General features: G+C 49.0%; 1 protein-coding gene across 5 annotated transcripts in view; it reads left to right on the forward strand.

The window, feature by feature from the left end:
- Positions 1 to 12571, forward strand: part of LOC143295145 (uncharacterized) — an 83728-nt gene that overhangs the window by 69585 nt on the left and 1572 nt on the right. For 2 of the 5 annotated variants that reach the window (XM_076606709.1, XM_076606712.1), the window contains 5 exons: positions 1798 to 2996; positions 3640 to 5440; positions 6818 to 6993; positions 9909 to 10004; positions 12273 to 12347. In XM_076606709.1, coding sequence (XP_076462824.1) covers positions 1798 to 2996; positions 3640 to 5440; positions 6818 to 6993; positions 9909 to 10004; positions 12273 to 12347 — 3347 coding nt within the window. The remainder of the gene's footprint in view (positions 1 to 1797; positions 2997 to 3639; positions 5441 to 6817; positions 6994 to 9908; positions 10005 to 12272; positions 12348 to 12571) is intronic. The other 3 variants (XM_076606710.1, XM_076606713.1, XM_076606711.1) reach the window with 2 other exon arrangements.

Consider the following 12571-nt stretch of genomic DNA (forward strand, 5'->3'; position numbering starts at 1 on the left):
CAATGTATGTCTGTGTGTGTCTGTGTGCGCACAATGTATGTCTGTGTGTGTGTCTATGTGCGCTTTATGTATGTCTGTGTGTGTCTGTGTCTATGTGTGCATAATGTATGTCTGTATGTGTCTGTGTCTGTGTGTGCATAATGTATGTCTGTGTGTGTCTGTGTGCGCACAATGTATGTCTGTGTTTGTCTGTGTGCGCACAATGTATGTCTTTGTGTGTATGTGTGCGCACAATGTATGTCTGTTTTTGTCTGTGTGCGCACAATGTATGTCTTTGTGTGTCTGTGTGCACAATGTATGTCTGTGTGTGTCTATGTGCGCACAATGTATGTCTGTGTGTGTATAATGTATGTCTGTATGTGTCTGTGTGCGCACAATGTATGTCTCTGTGTGTCTGTGTGTGCATAATGTATGTCTGTGTGTGTCTGTGTGCGCACAATGTATGTCTCTGTGTGTCTGTGTGCACATAATGTATGTCTCTGTGTGTGTCTGTGTGCACATAATGTATGTCTCTGTGTGTCTATGTGTGCATTATGTATGTCTGTGTGTCTATGTGTGCATAATGTATGTCTGTGTGTGTGTGTCTGTGTGTGTGCATAATGTATGTCTGTGTGTGTGTGCGCGCACAATGTATGTTTGTGTGTGTCTGTGTGCGCACAATGTATGTCTTTGTGTGTCTGTGTGCGCACAATGTATGTCTGTGTGTGTCTATGTGCGCACAATGTATGTCTGTGTGTGTCTGTGTGCACATAATGTGTGTCTGTGTGTGTGTCTGTGTGTGCATAATGTATGTCTGTGTGTGTGTGTGCGCACAATGTATGTCTGTGTGTGTCTGTGTGCACATAATGTATGCCTGTGTGTGTCTGTGTGCACATAGTGTATGTCTGTGTGTGTCTTTTGTGCACATAACGTATGTCTGTGTGTGTCTATGTGTGCATAATGTATGTCTGTGTGTTTCTATATGTGCATAATGTATGTCTGTGTGTCTGTGTCTGTGTGTGCATAATGTATGTCTGTGTGTGCATGATGTATGTATGTGTGTGTGTGTGTGTGTGTGTGTGTGTGTGTGTGTGTGTGTGTGTGTGTCTGTGTGCGCACAATGTATATCTGTCTGTGTGTGTCTGTGTGCATAATGTATGTCTGTGTGTGTGTGTCTGTGTGTGCATAATGTTTGTCTGTGTGTGCATAATGTATGTATGTGTGTGTGTGTGTGTGTGTGTATGTGTGTCTGTGTGTGCATAATGTATGTCTGTGTGTGTATCTATGTGCGCATAATGTATGTCTATGTGTGCATAATGTATGTCTGTGTGTGTCTGTGTCTATGTGCGCACAATGTGTGTCTCTGTGTGTCTGTGTCTCTGTGTGCACAAAATGTATGTCTGTGTGTGTCTGTGTCTATGTGTGCACAATGTGTCTGTGTCTATGTGTGCATAATGTATGTCTGTGTACGTCTGTGTCTATGTGTGCACGATGTATGTCTGTGTCTGTGTGCACGATGTATGACTGTGTGCACGATGTATGTCTGTGTCTATGTGTGCACGATGTATGTCTGTGTCTATGTGTGCACGGTGTATGTCTGTGTCTATGTGTGCACGATGTATGTCTGTCTATGTGTGCACGATGTATGTCTGTGTCTATGTTTGCACGATGTATGTCTGTGTGTGCACGATGTATGTCTGTGTCTGTGTGTGCACGATGTATGTCTGTGTCTATGTGTGCACGATGTATGTCTGTGTCTATGTGTGCACGATGTATGTCTGTGTCTATGTGTGCACGATGTTTGTCTGTGTGTGCTAGCAGGGGACAGCGGGGCGGGATCCTCAGACATTGAAGACGGCCGGGTGGCGGGTCGCCGCAAGTCCACACCAAACCTGCTGAGCTTCGAGGGCCGCGCTTCCTCGGGCGACGGCTGGAGGGGCCCCCCGCAGAGGATGCCCTCCTTCACCTACGAGGATCTGTACCAGAGGCAGGTGCTCCGCAAGCACCGGCACCACGGGAGACGCTCGCGGATGCGCATGCGGGACTACGACTCGGACACGGGGTACCGCAGCGACAGGGAGGTCTCCTTCAGGACCCGAGGCGCTGGCAGTAGCAGTGGTGGTAGCATCATTATCAAGGACGACGCCTCTGTACGTTCGCAGCCGGTAATGTCAATGTCAAGGTCGCACCGCCCTGGTGGCGGGAGGAGGAGGGAAGGTGGTGGTGGTGGTGAGTACGCGAGCGACCTGGAAGCCTACGCCGGGCGAGGCAGAGCGGGTGGTGGTGGTGGTGGTGGGACAGGTGGTGGTGATGGTGGTTGCAGACATCCGGAAGCTCCCTCCCCCTCCTCCTCCCCTATGCCGCAGCCCACACCCTCACCCTTCCCCCCTCCCTCCTCCGCTATGCCTCCTCCAACTCCTCCTCCTCAGGATCTCAGCACGTGCGCATCGTTGAGCGGCACAACGGCAGCGGCCCATGATCTCACCTCCACCCCCACCACCCCCACCTCTACTCCCACCCCCTCCGCCGCCTCCTCCTCCTCCGCCCCTCAGTTCCGACCTCAGTCCTGCTTCACAGTCCCCAGTTCCACACGTCCTGGTTCCGGCAGCCGCCACCACCAGCGTAGTAGCGCCGGTTCCTCCCCTTCCCCTGCCCCTTCCCCTGCCCCATCCCCGTGCAGCGCCAACACCACCACGACCGCCCAGGATCCAGGCTTGCGGAGGACTTCGTCATCGTGCGCTCCTCGAGAACTGTTCCCCACTTCCGGACCGGAAGTGTTTACCGCCGGCAGTGCTGCACCACCACCACCACCACCGCTACCTTCCTCCTTCTCCTCCTCTTCCCAGGCCCTCCAGAATCCCCCATCTCCTGTTCTTGCGGGATCTGAGATCCACGCATCACAACCTGGTGGTGGTGGTGGTGGTGGTGGCGCGGCTTCCGGTGAAAGCGGTGTGGAGAGAGGCTTGTATACAGTGATGGAGGAACGCAACAGGAATCTTAGTGCCCAGTGTCAGAGGGTGAGTGTGTCTGTGTTTTAAGTGTTGGGTGGGTGAGGGTAAGGGCGTGGGCGTGAGGTGAGTGGGGAGGGGTGGGGTGGTTGATGATGGGTTGTTTTTTTTGTTTTTTTTTTTTAGCGGTGTGAGGGTGGTTTTGCATGTAAACCCATTTATGTGTGTGTGTGTGTGTGTGTGTGTGTGTGTGTGTGTGTGTGTGTGCGTGTGTGTGCGTGCGTGCGTGCGTGCGTGTGTGTGTGTGTGTGTGTGTGTGTGTGTGTGTGTGTGTGTCTGTGCACATGCGTGCTTGTGTGCGTATGTGAATATATATATATATATATATATATATATATATATATATATATATATATGTGTGTGTGTGTGTGTGTGTGTGTGTGTGTGTGTGTGTGTGTGTGAGAGAGAGAGAGAGAGAGAGAGAGAGAGAGAATTGAGAACAGCAACAACAACAAGGATAACAATAACAACAAGCCCAGACAAAAACAACCACATTTAAGTCACACACACACACACACACACACACACACACACACACACACACGGTACACACACGACACACACACACACACACACACACACACACACACTGTCATTTGAAGTCAGAAAGAAAGTGACCACATCACGAAAGAGCTACTGCTTGCACGTGCAGCAGCAGCAGCAACAGCAACAGCAACAGCACGCGCCCAACCTCACCAACCTCAGCAGCAACAGCGGCGGCGGTTTCGGCGGCGATGGTAGTAGGACCGGCAGCCCATCGGTGCCCGTCCGACAAACCCCGCCCCCTTACCAGCCCGCCCCGCCTTACCGCCGGCCTTCGGACTACGCCTCCGACCTCTCCGACAGCAGCGGCATCCCCAAGTCTCCCACAGGGGACAGCGACCTGGGCAGCAGCAGCTTCTCCAACCCGGAGCACGGCAGTGGCGGCGGCGGCGGCGGCGGCGACGACGATGGCAGCTCCTTGCCGTACGGACAGAGTAGTAGTAGGAGGAGGGACAGCAGCAGCGGTGGAGTTTCTGTTGCTATTGTTGGAGGTGGTCAGCGCTACGGACGCTTGGCTGCTGTGGTGGTGGGTGGTGCTAGAGACACCACCGTTCGACAGTCCATCTCTTCCCCTACTACTACTACTACTGCTGATCACCGGTACAGGACTCGAGGTGACCCCTCCGCACGCGAGGGGGGCGTGGTGGTGGTGGAGGAGGAGGACGAGGACGAGGAGGAGGAGGAGGAGGAGGGGGGAGGTGAAGGGATGAGGGAGACAAAACGCAGGACGTCTCAGGCGTGTCGGGGTTATGACGGGGGTGGGGTTGGGGTTGGTAGGGATGTCCGGTGGGGGTTGTGGTTGGAGGGTTCTTCGGCTGACGCTGACGTGTGTGACGGTGGTAGTGACCGTGATGGCAGACGTACAGATCATCAGGACACCTCTGTCTCTTCCTACGGTGACAGAAAAGACCACTCTGTCTCTTCCTACGGTGACAGAAATGACCACTCTGTCTCTTCCTACGGTGACAGAAAAGACCACTCTGTCTCTTCCTATGGTGACAGAAAAGACTACTCTGTCTCTTCCTATGGTGACAGAAAAGACCACTCTGTCTCTTCCTATGGTGACAGAAAAGACCACTCTGTCTCTTCCTATGGTGACAGAAATGACCACTCTGTCTCTTCCTATGGTGACAGAAAAGACCACCCTGTTTCTTCATATGGGAACAGGGCACCCACAGGTCAGGATTACTCTGTGTCTCACTATGGCGACAGACAGGACCACTCAGTCGCTCCCTATAGCGACAGCAGACTTTCAGGTCATGACCACACCAGAACGCCCACGGGTCATGACCACCCTTCTCCCTACGGAGACACCAGAATACCCACTACAGCTCAGAACCGCCCTGCGGTCCCCCCCTACCACAGGACCCCCTCCTCCCCAGGCAGCAGCAGGATGAGGTGGAGGCGCAGCTCTCAGCCCGCCGCCCACAGCACGCCCCTCAGTGTGGCCCCCAGACACCCCGCCCCCTTCCCTCGCAGCCTGACCCCGCTGGTGACGTCTCAGTCCCCCTCCTCCCACCAACACCCTCACCACCCGGGGTACCCCGACAGCAGAGGCTCTCCTTTCCACCACCCGTCGCCCATGTCTCGTTCCGGGTGCAGGGACAACTTCGTCGAGGGGCCTGTCAGCGGTGGTGGTGGTGTTGGTGTTGGTGGTGGTGGACAGTTCCGTCGGAGAATTTCGGAGCCGTATCCCGGCGGGCATGCTCACAGAGTGTTCGAGGCCTACCCCAACCCTTACGGGGAGCCGCTGGAGATGGTGGGGGACCCTCTGATGAACCGCTACGAGGACGTGGCTGTGTTCAAGAGCGTGCAGGACCCGTCCCAGGTGTCCAGCTCCACGGACAGCGGGTACGGCCACGGGCACCACATCTATGAGCGTGTCGGGGACCTCCAGGCCAGGCGGTCAGGTGAGTACCGGTCTCCGAGTCTTACAGTTTGTTTCCCCAGGGGGAGTCGCCGTGTTTGGACAAATCCATACATACGCTACAGAGATTTGAAAGCGCTAGGCTAAACAATTGCGAACAGCGTGTGGTTCCTAACGGTTCATGAACCGCCCCACTTCCAAGCGTTCTCACCACACAGTTTAACGGCTGCTCCGCCCTCGCTGTGATACCTTAATGGATCTTCATTTCCAAGAACCTGTCAAACATCAGCTATTTCCGGTTATTTCCGCGCTCTTTCTTCTCTTTGCGCACCGCTGCCGACCAAGTTCACAAACGTGCTCTCACAATCCTAAAATCAAGGGAAGCAAGTAGAAGGACTTGAACTTCGACACGGTTTAAAATAGCTGATTTGACTGGATATGTCAGAATGAATTGTGCATTGCTGGTGCTGGGAGAGTTTAAAAAACATGTTGGTGACAGATCAGAACGTTAGTTTTGACACGAATCTCCAAAATAGTATCGTTTGCAATTAGACCACAGCCGGGATATTTTGACGTGTGTATTTTCGAACTATGCTGCACAGTTACTGAGCGCTCTCAAAGGATATGTTTGTGTGTGGTGTGGAGTGTGTGTGTGTGTGTGTGTGTGTGTGTGTGTGTGTGTGTGTGTGTGATCAAAACCAACAATACAACAGTCTGGCGCAATGTTTCAATGATAAAAAAAATTATGTCTGAGTTCAAGACCTGCTTCTGGTTTTATTGTCCAAATGTGCCCAAATCCATCGTTCGCAGTAAGTCTTGCCGTCCGCATTTACCCACATGCACCCCTGCTATTTCAACCGTTGAAAAAAACATTTGAAACGAAAGAGCAGACGAACTTTTCCTGGTGCAACCAATCGGAGAACATCTTTAAAAACAGAAGAACTACATTTAACGATCGTGCAACCTGTTATCTGTTCAATACACACGTTGAGATGGATCGTTCGCGAATTTGGTATACCATCCCTCTATTGATATCATATATCTTTTTTTCATATCTAGACGTCCTTTAGACCTATTAGAGAAGGACCCATTATTATTATTATTATTATTATTATTATTATTATTATCAGTAGTAGTAGTAGTGATGTTGTTTTGTTGTCGTCGTCGTCGTCATTTTTATCATCATCATCATCATCATCATTACTACTACTACTACTACTACTACTACTACTACTACTACTACTATCATCATCATCATCATAATTACTGCTACTTCTACTACCGCCTACTACTGCTACCGCAACTACCGCTACTGCTACTACTGCGACTACTACTACTACTACTACTACTACTACTACTACTGTTATCATCATCATCATCATCATCATCATGATAACTGAGTGTCTGCCACACATGGCAGGCTCCCCCTCCTCCTCCACACCCTCCCAGCGCGGCACTCCGGAGCAGCGCCGCAACAGCTCTTCCCAAGGCACCCCCTCCAGGGAGACTACTCCTGTGAGGGAACACGCCGGCCCGCAAGGGTCCGGGTTCCTTCCCCTGGCGGAATTCCCCTCCTCGCAACTCTCACGGCATGTGGTGCGTTGTAGTTGTAGTGCTTCGTGCGGGGTTGAGTGATGGATGAATGTTGATGATGATGATGATATATATATATATATGTGTGTGTGTGTGGAGTGATGGCCTTGACGTAACGCGTCCGCCTTGGAAGCGAGAGAACTGAATCTGAGAGCGCTGGTTCGATTCACGGCTCAGCCGCCGATATTTTCACCCCCTCCACTTGAGTGGTGGTCTGGACACTAGTCATTCGGAATAGATGATAAACCGAGGTCCCGTGTGCAGCATGCACTTAGCGCACGTAAAAGAACCCACGGCAACAACAGGGTTGTTCCTGGCAAAATTCTGTAGAAAAATCCACTTCGATAGGAAAAACAAATAAAACTGCACGCAGGAAAACAAACACACACACACACACACACACACACACACACACACACACACACACACACACACACACACACACAGGGTGGCGCTGTAGTGTAGCGACGTGCTCTATCTGGGGAGAGCAGCTCGAATTTCACACAGAGAAATCTGTTGTGATAAAAAGAAATACTGACAAATGCAAATACAAATATAGCACCTATCCTCGGTCGGAGACCAAGCTACCTAGCTCTAAGCTCTTTACAAACACGGCGTCATTTGCACAGCAGGCTGTCTACCTGGGTAGAGCCGACTGACGGCTGCTACTACTATTGGACGCTTATCTTTCGCTTCCTGTGTCACCCAACCAGACCTCAGGCACGCGCATATACACACTCAGACAGACATGTAACGTTTTTCGTGCTTGACCGTTTTGCATGTTTACCCCCGCCATGTAGGCAGCCATAATCCGTTTTCGGGGGCCGTGTGCATGCTGGGTATGATCTTGTTTCCATAACCCACTGAATGATGACATGGAATAACAGGATCTTTAACGTGCGTATTTGATCTTCTGCGTGCGTATACACACGAAGGGTGTTTAGGCAATAGCAAGTCTGCACATGATTTCGTTGACATGGGAGATCGGGAAAAAAAATCTCCAACCTTTACCCACCAGGCGCCGCAGTTACCGATATTCGAACCCGGGACTCTCAGATTGAAAGCCCAGCGCTTTGATTAATCGCTGGGCAATTGCGTCCGTCTTATGTGACACCGTCTCTCTGTCTCTGTCTCTGTTTCTGTGTGTGCATTATTCTGTATCTGTCCAATGTTTGTTTTCTCTTTTCTCGGTCTTTCTCTCTTGTCGAACCTCGACTCGACAAGTGTGTGTTCTCTGTTCAGCCCGTCAGTGTGTGTGTGTGTGTGTGTTTGTGTTTTCTCAACTTTTATGTGACATTGTTGTGTATTTGGAAATGTTTGTTATGGGCACGAAAAGAGTATTTTGCAGTGAAAGGATAATTAAAACTTGAAACTTGTGTGTGTGTGTGTGTGTGTGTGTGTGTGTGTGTGTGTGTGTGTGTGTGTGTGATGGGTGTGCATGACGCTGTCTGTCTGAATCCGTTTCTGTCTCCGTATGTCTTTGTTTGTCTGTCTGTCTCCCTGTTTCTCTCTGTATCTCTGTCTCTGCCACTTTCTTTGTCTCTGTCTCTCTGTCTGTCTCTCTGTTTCTGTCTGTCTGTCTGTCTGAATCCTGCAAGTGGTGCGAAGCGGTCGTTAGTGGAGATTTATGGCTTCACAGCCCAGTTTGTTGTTGATGTGATTGTGTCTATGCCTCTGTGTCTGTCTCTGTCGTCTCTGTCTATTTCTGCCTCTGTCTTTATATCTATATCTGTGTCTCTGTCTCTGCCTCTCCCTGTATCTCTGTCTGTCTGTCTCTCTCTCGTTCTTTCGTTCTCTCTCTCTCTCTCTCTCTCTCTCTCTCTCTGTGTGTGTGTGTGTGTGTGTGTGTGTGTGTGTGTGTCTGCATACTCCAATAGGAGTGAAAGGATAATTAAAACTTGAAACTTGAAACTTGTGTGTCTCCGTCGCTTTTTTCTCAGTCTCTGTCTCTCCATCTGTATTTATTTGTATTTCATTTGATAACAACAGATTTCTCTGTGTGAAATTCGGGCTGCTCTCCCCAGGGCCGAGAGCGCGTCGCTATAATACAGCGCTACCCATTTTTTTGTATTTTTTCCTGCGTGCAGTTTTATTTGTTTTTCCTATCGAAGTGGATTTTTCTACAGAATTTTGCCAGGAACAACCCGTTTGTTGCCGTGGGTTCTTTTACGTGCGCTAAGTGTATGCTGCACACGGGACCTCGGTTTATCGTCTCATCCGAATGACTAGCGTCCAGACCACAACTCAAGGTCTACTGAGTGGAGGGGGAGAAAATATCGGCGGCTGAGCCGTGATTCGAACCAGCGCGCTCAGATTCTTTCGCTTCCTGGGCGGATACGTTACCTCAAGGCCATCACTCCACTGTATGTATGTGGTCTGAACATGGAATGTGAAACATTTTTTATAAGGCGTTGTCACAGTATAGGAGCACAGTGCACTGGAGAACACTGAGGTGATGAGAATGAATGTGGAGTGATGGCCTAGCTAGAGGTAACGCGTCCGCCTTGGAAGCGAGAGATTCTGAGCGCACTGGTTCGAATCCCGGCACAGTCGCCAATGTTTTCTCCGCCCCTCCACTAGACCTTGAGTGGTGGTCTGGGCGCTAGTCATTTGGATGAGACGATAAGCCGAGGTCCCGTGTGGCAGCATGCGCTTAATGCACGTAAAAAAAAAACCAAAAAAAAAAAAAAAAAAAAATCACGGCAACAAAAGGCTTGTCCGTGGCTAAATTCTGTGGACAAATTCACTTTGATATGAAAACAAATAGATTTTAAAAAAAATGCAGGCAAGAAAAAGAAGAAAAAAAAAAGAAAAGGGTGTCGCTCTCAGTGTAGTGACGCGCTCTCCCTGGGGGAGAGCGGCCCAAATTTCACACAGAGAAATCTGTTGTGATAAAAAAGAGTAATACAATGTTTCAGTTCCGCACGGTGATCCACAAGAAGCCGGGCCTGGGCTTCAGCATTGCCGGGGGCATCGGCTGTCAGGCCCAGAACCCTTTCAGGACTGGGGACTCCGTGAGTACCTGTTTTTTTTTTTTTTATCTGTCCGTCTGTCTGTCGGTCGGTCTGTTTGTTTCAGTGTCTGTCTGTCTTTCTGACGGTCTGTCTCTTTTTATCCTTTACTCAAACACACATGCGCGCTCAAACACACACACACACACACACACACACACACACACACACACACACACACACACACACACACACATGCAGACAAACACACATGCAGACACATACACACACACACACACACACACACTCTCTCTCTCTCTCTCTCTCACACACACACACACACACACACACACTCACACACACACACACACACATGCAGACAACACACACACTCACACACACACACTCACACACACACACACACACACACACACACACATACACATGCAGACACACACACATACACACACTCACACACACACACACACACATGCAGACACACACACACACACACACACACACACACACACACACACACACACACACACACACACACGTCATGAAGCACAAAGCCTTTGAAATAATTCCACCCTATGTATATATATACAATATATATATACAATTCATCATGTGGTCAGTCAGTCTTTACGCCGTGGCAGAATAGGTCAGAATTTGGACTTCTGATCCAGCGTTCGCCAGTGACCACGGTTCAAAACCAAGTTTCGGAATGGCGTTGTGTTCTTATGGGAGGCGTTTGACTCCGATTCTCCCCTACCCACTCACATCGTTTATAAGTGAGTTTGACTCACTCAGTACGGCCAGTCCTCTCTCCTCCTCTACACAGACACCTCGGATGTCCAGTGGGTGTCTGAATGACCCAACCTTTAGCTTCCGTCGTCAGAATTGTGGTATTCTTTGTCAACATTCACCTCTTCAGTATAAGAGCCTTCCGCTTGCAATATTTTGATGGTGGTAATTGGGGTGAAACGCTGTTAACGTCGTCTCTTTCGCCGTTCGTATGGAGAGAGTTAAAGACAGATTAACTGTATGCAGATGGCAAGAGTGGGACTCTCATATTCGAAATATATCGAAAGTTTTGTACTGTTCATGGTATGAAATTGTACCTGCGAATGGATTTAGATAGACACTTGAAATTTGTCATGACTAAGTTCATGATTTGGTATCTCTGAAATTGCTCAGTAAGCATACTGAAAAAGACTTGATTTGTCCAGAAGATGAGTTGCATTTTGTTTTGTTATTGTCCAGCATTGACTGATGTGAGAGCACGATATATTCCATCAAAATTCTACAGGTATCCAAGTCAACTATGGTTAAGCTTACTGATGGCGTTTTGTAATGAAAGGATTGTTGAGGAATTTTTCAACTTATTTATACAAAGCATTCCAGCTGCGATCGGTAATGACTTCATGATTACTTAACTCATTAGGATTACGATTATGATTATCATTCAAATGAAGATACTATATTGTTGTATATCATTTACCCGGCAATGGCCTTATATGAATAAACCATCCATCTATCCTTCCATCCGTCCTCTACCCACTTCACTCAGGTGTGCATGTGTACCTGACTTTGATTGGGGGAAGGTTGGGGAATGGTGACTTGAAGCGATGGAGGGGAGAGTGATTAGGTCTCGCCTTCCTATGTCGAGCCCCAGACAGAAGCTGATGACTGTGTGTGTGTGTGTGTGTGTGTGTGTGTGCGTGCGTGCGTGCGTGTGTGCGTGTGTGTGTGTGTGTGTGTGTGTGTGTGTGTGTGTGTGTGTGTGTGGAATCACTGCATCGATGGCCGTAAAAGGCCATGTGTCCATTGATCTTTTTCAACTTGAGGAGAAGTGCTGTACAGTAATGGTTTGAAGTTTTGTGTCCCTATGTCTCACATAAAATGATTGTTTCGGTGCTTGTTCGTTATTTGATGTAAAAATTTGTGATTTTTTTTTTCTACAATAATAATAATACTATCGTTTCATATCTTTCTTTGTGATTTAAGTACGATTCTTATATGATTAGCTGTGTGTGTGTGTGTGTGTGTGTGTGTGTGTGTGTGTGTGTGTGTGTGTGTGTGTGTGTGTGAGTGAGTGAGTGTGTGTGTGCGTGCATGCGTGCGTGCGTGCGCGCGCTTTTTATTTTTTTTAAACTTGCTTGTAAAATCACTAAATGATTTTCCTCAGTTGACTATTAATGTTTTCAACATAGTTAGTTAACCAATGCACATGTTTCTGATACCTCTCCTTCATGCCCCAACAGGGTGTCAATGGATTACATCATTTCCTTGATTCCTGTTATTTGATTCTGGATTCTTGCACAACAGGGGATTTTCGTCACCAAGGTTCACCCTGAAGGACCAGCGGCCGCCTTCATCCAACCTGGAGACAAACTGCTGCAGGTGAGGGCCTTATGTTTTTTATGGGCACCGGACAGGTGAACCAATGCAGGTGAGGGCTAGTGGGTTTTTTTTTTGGCACCAGACAGGTAAACCACTGCAGGTGAGGGTTCATGTTTTTGGCACTGGACAGGTAAACCACTGCAGGTGAGGATTTATGTTTTTGGCGCCAGACAGGTAAACCACTGCAGGTGAGGGCCTTATGTTTTTTTTTGGCGCCAGACCGG

The sequence above is a fragment of the Babylonia areolata genome, chromosome 20 (assembly GCF_041734735.1).
Source record: "Babylonia areolata isolate BAREFJ2019XMU chromosome 20, ASM4173473v1, whole genome shotgun sequence".
In the NCBI taxonomy this organism is placed as follows: domain Eukaryota; kingdom Metazoa; phylum Mollusca; class Gastropoda; order Neogastropoda; family Buccinidae; genus Babylonia; species Babylonia areolata.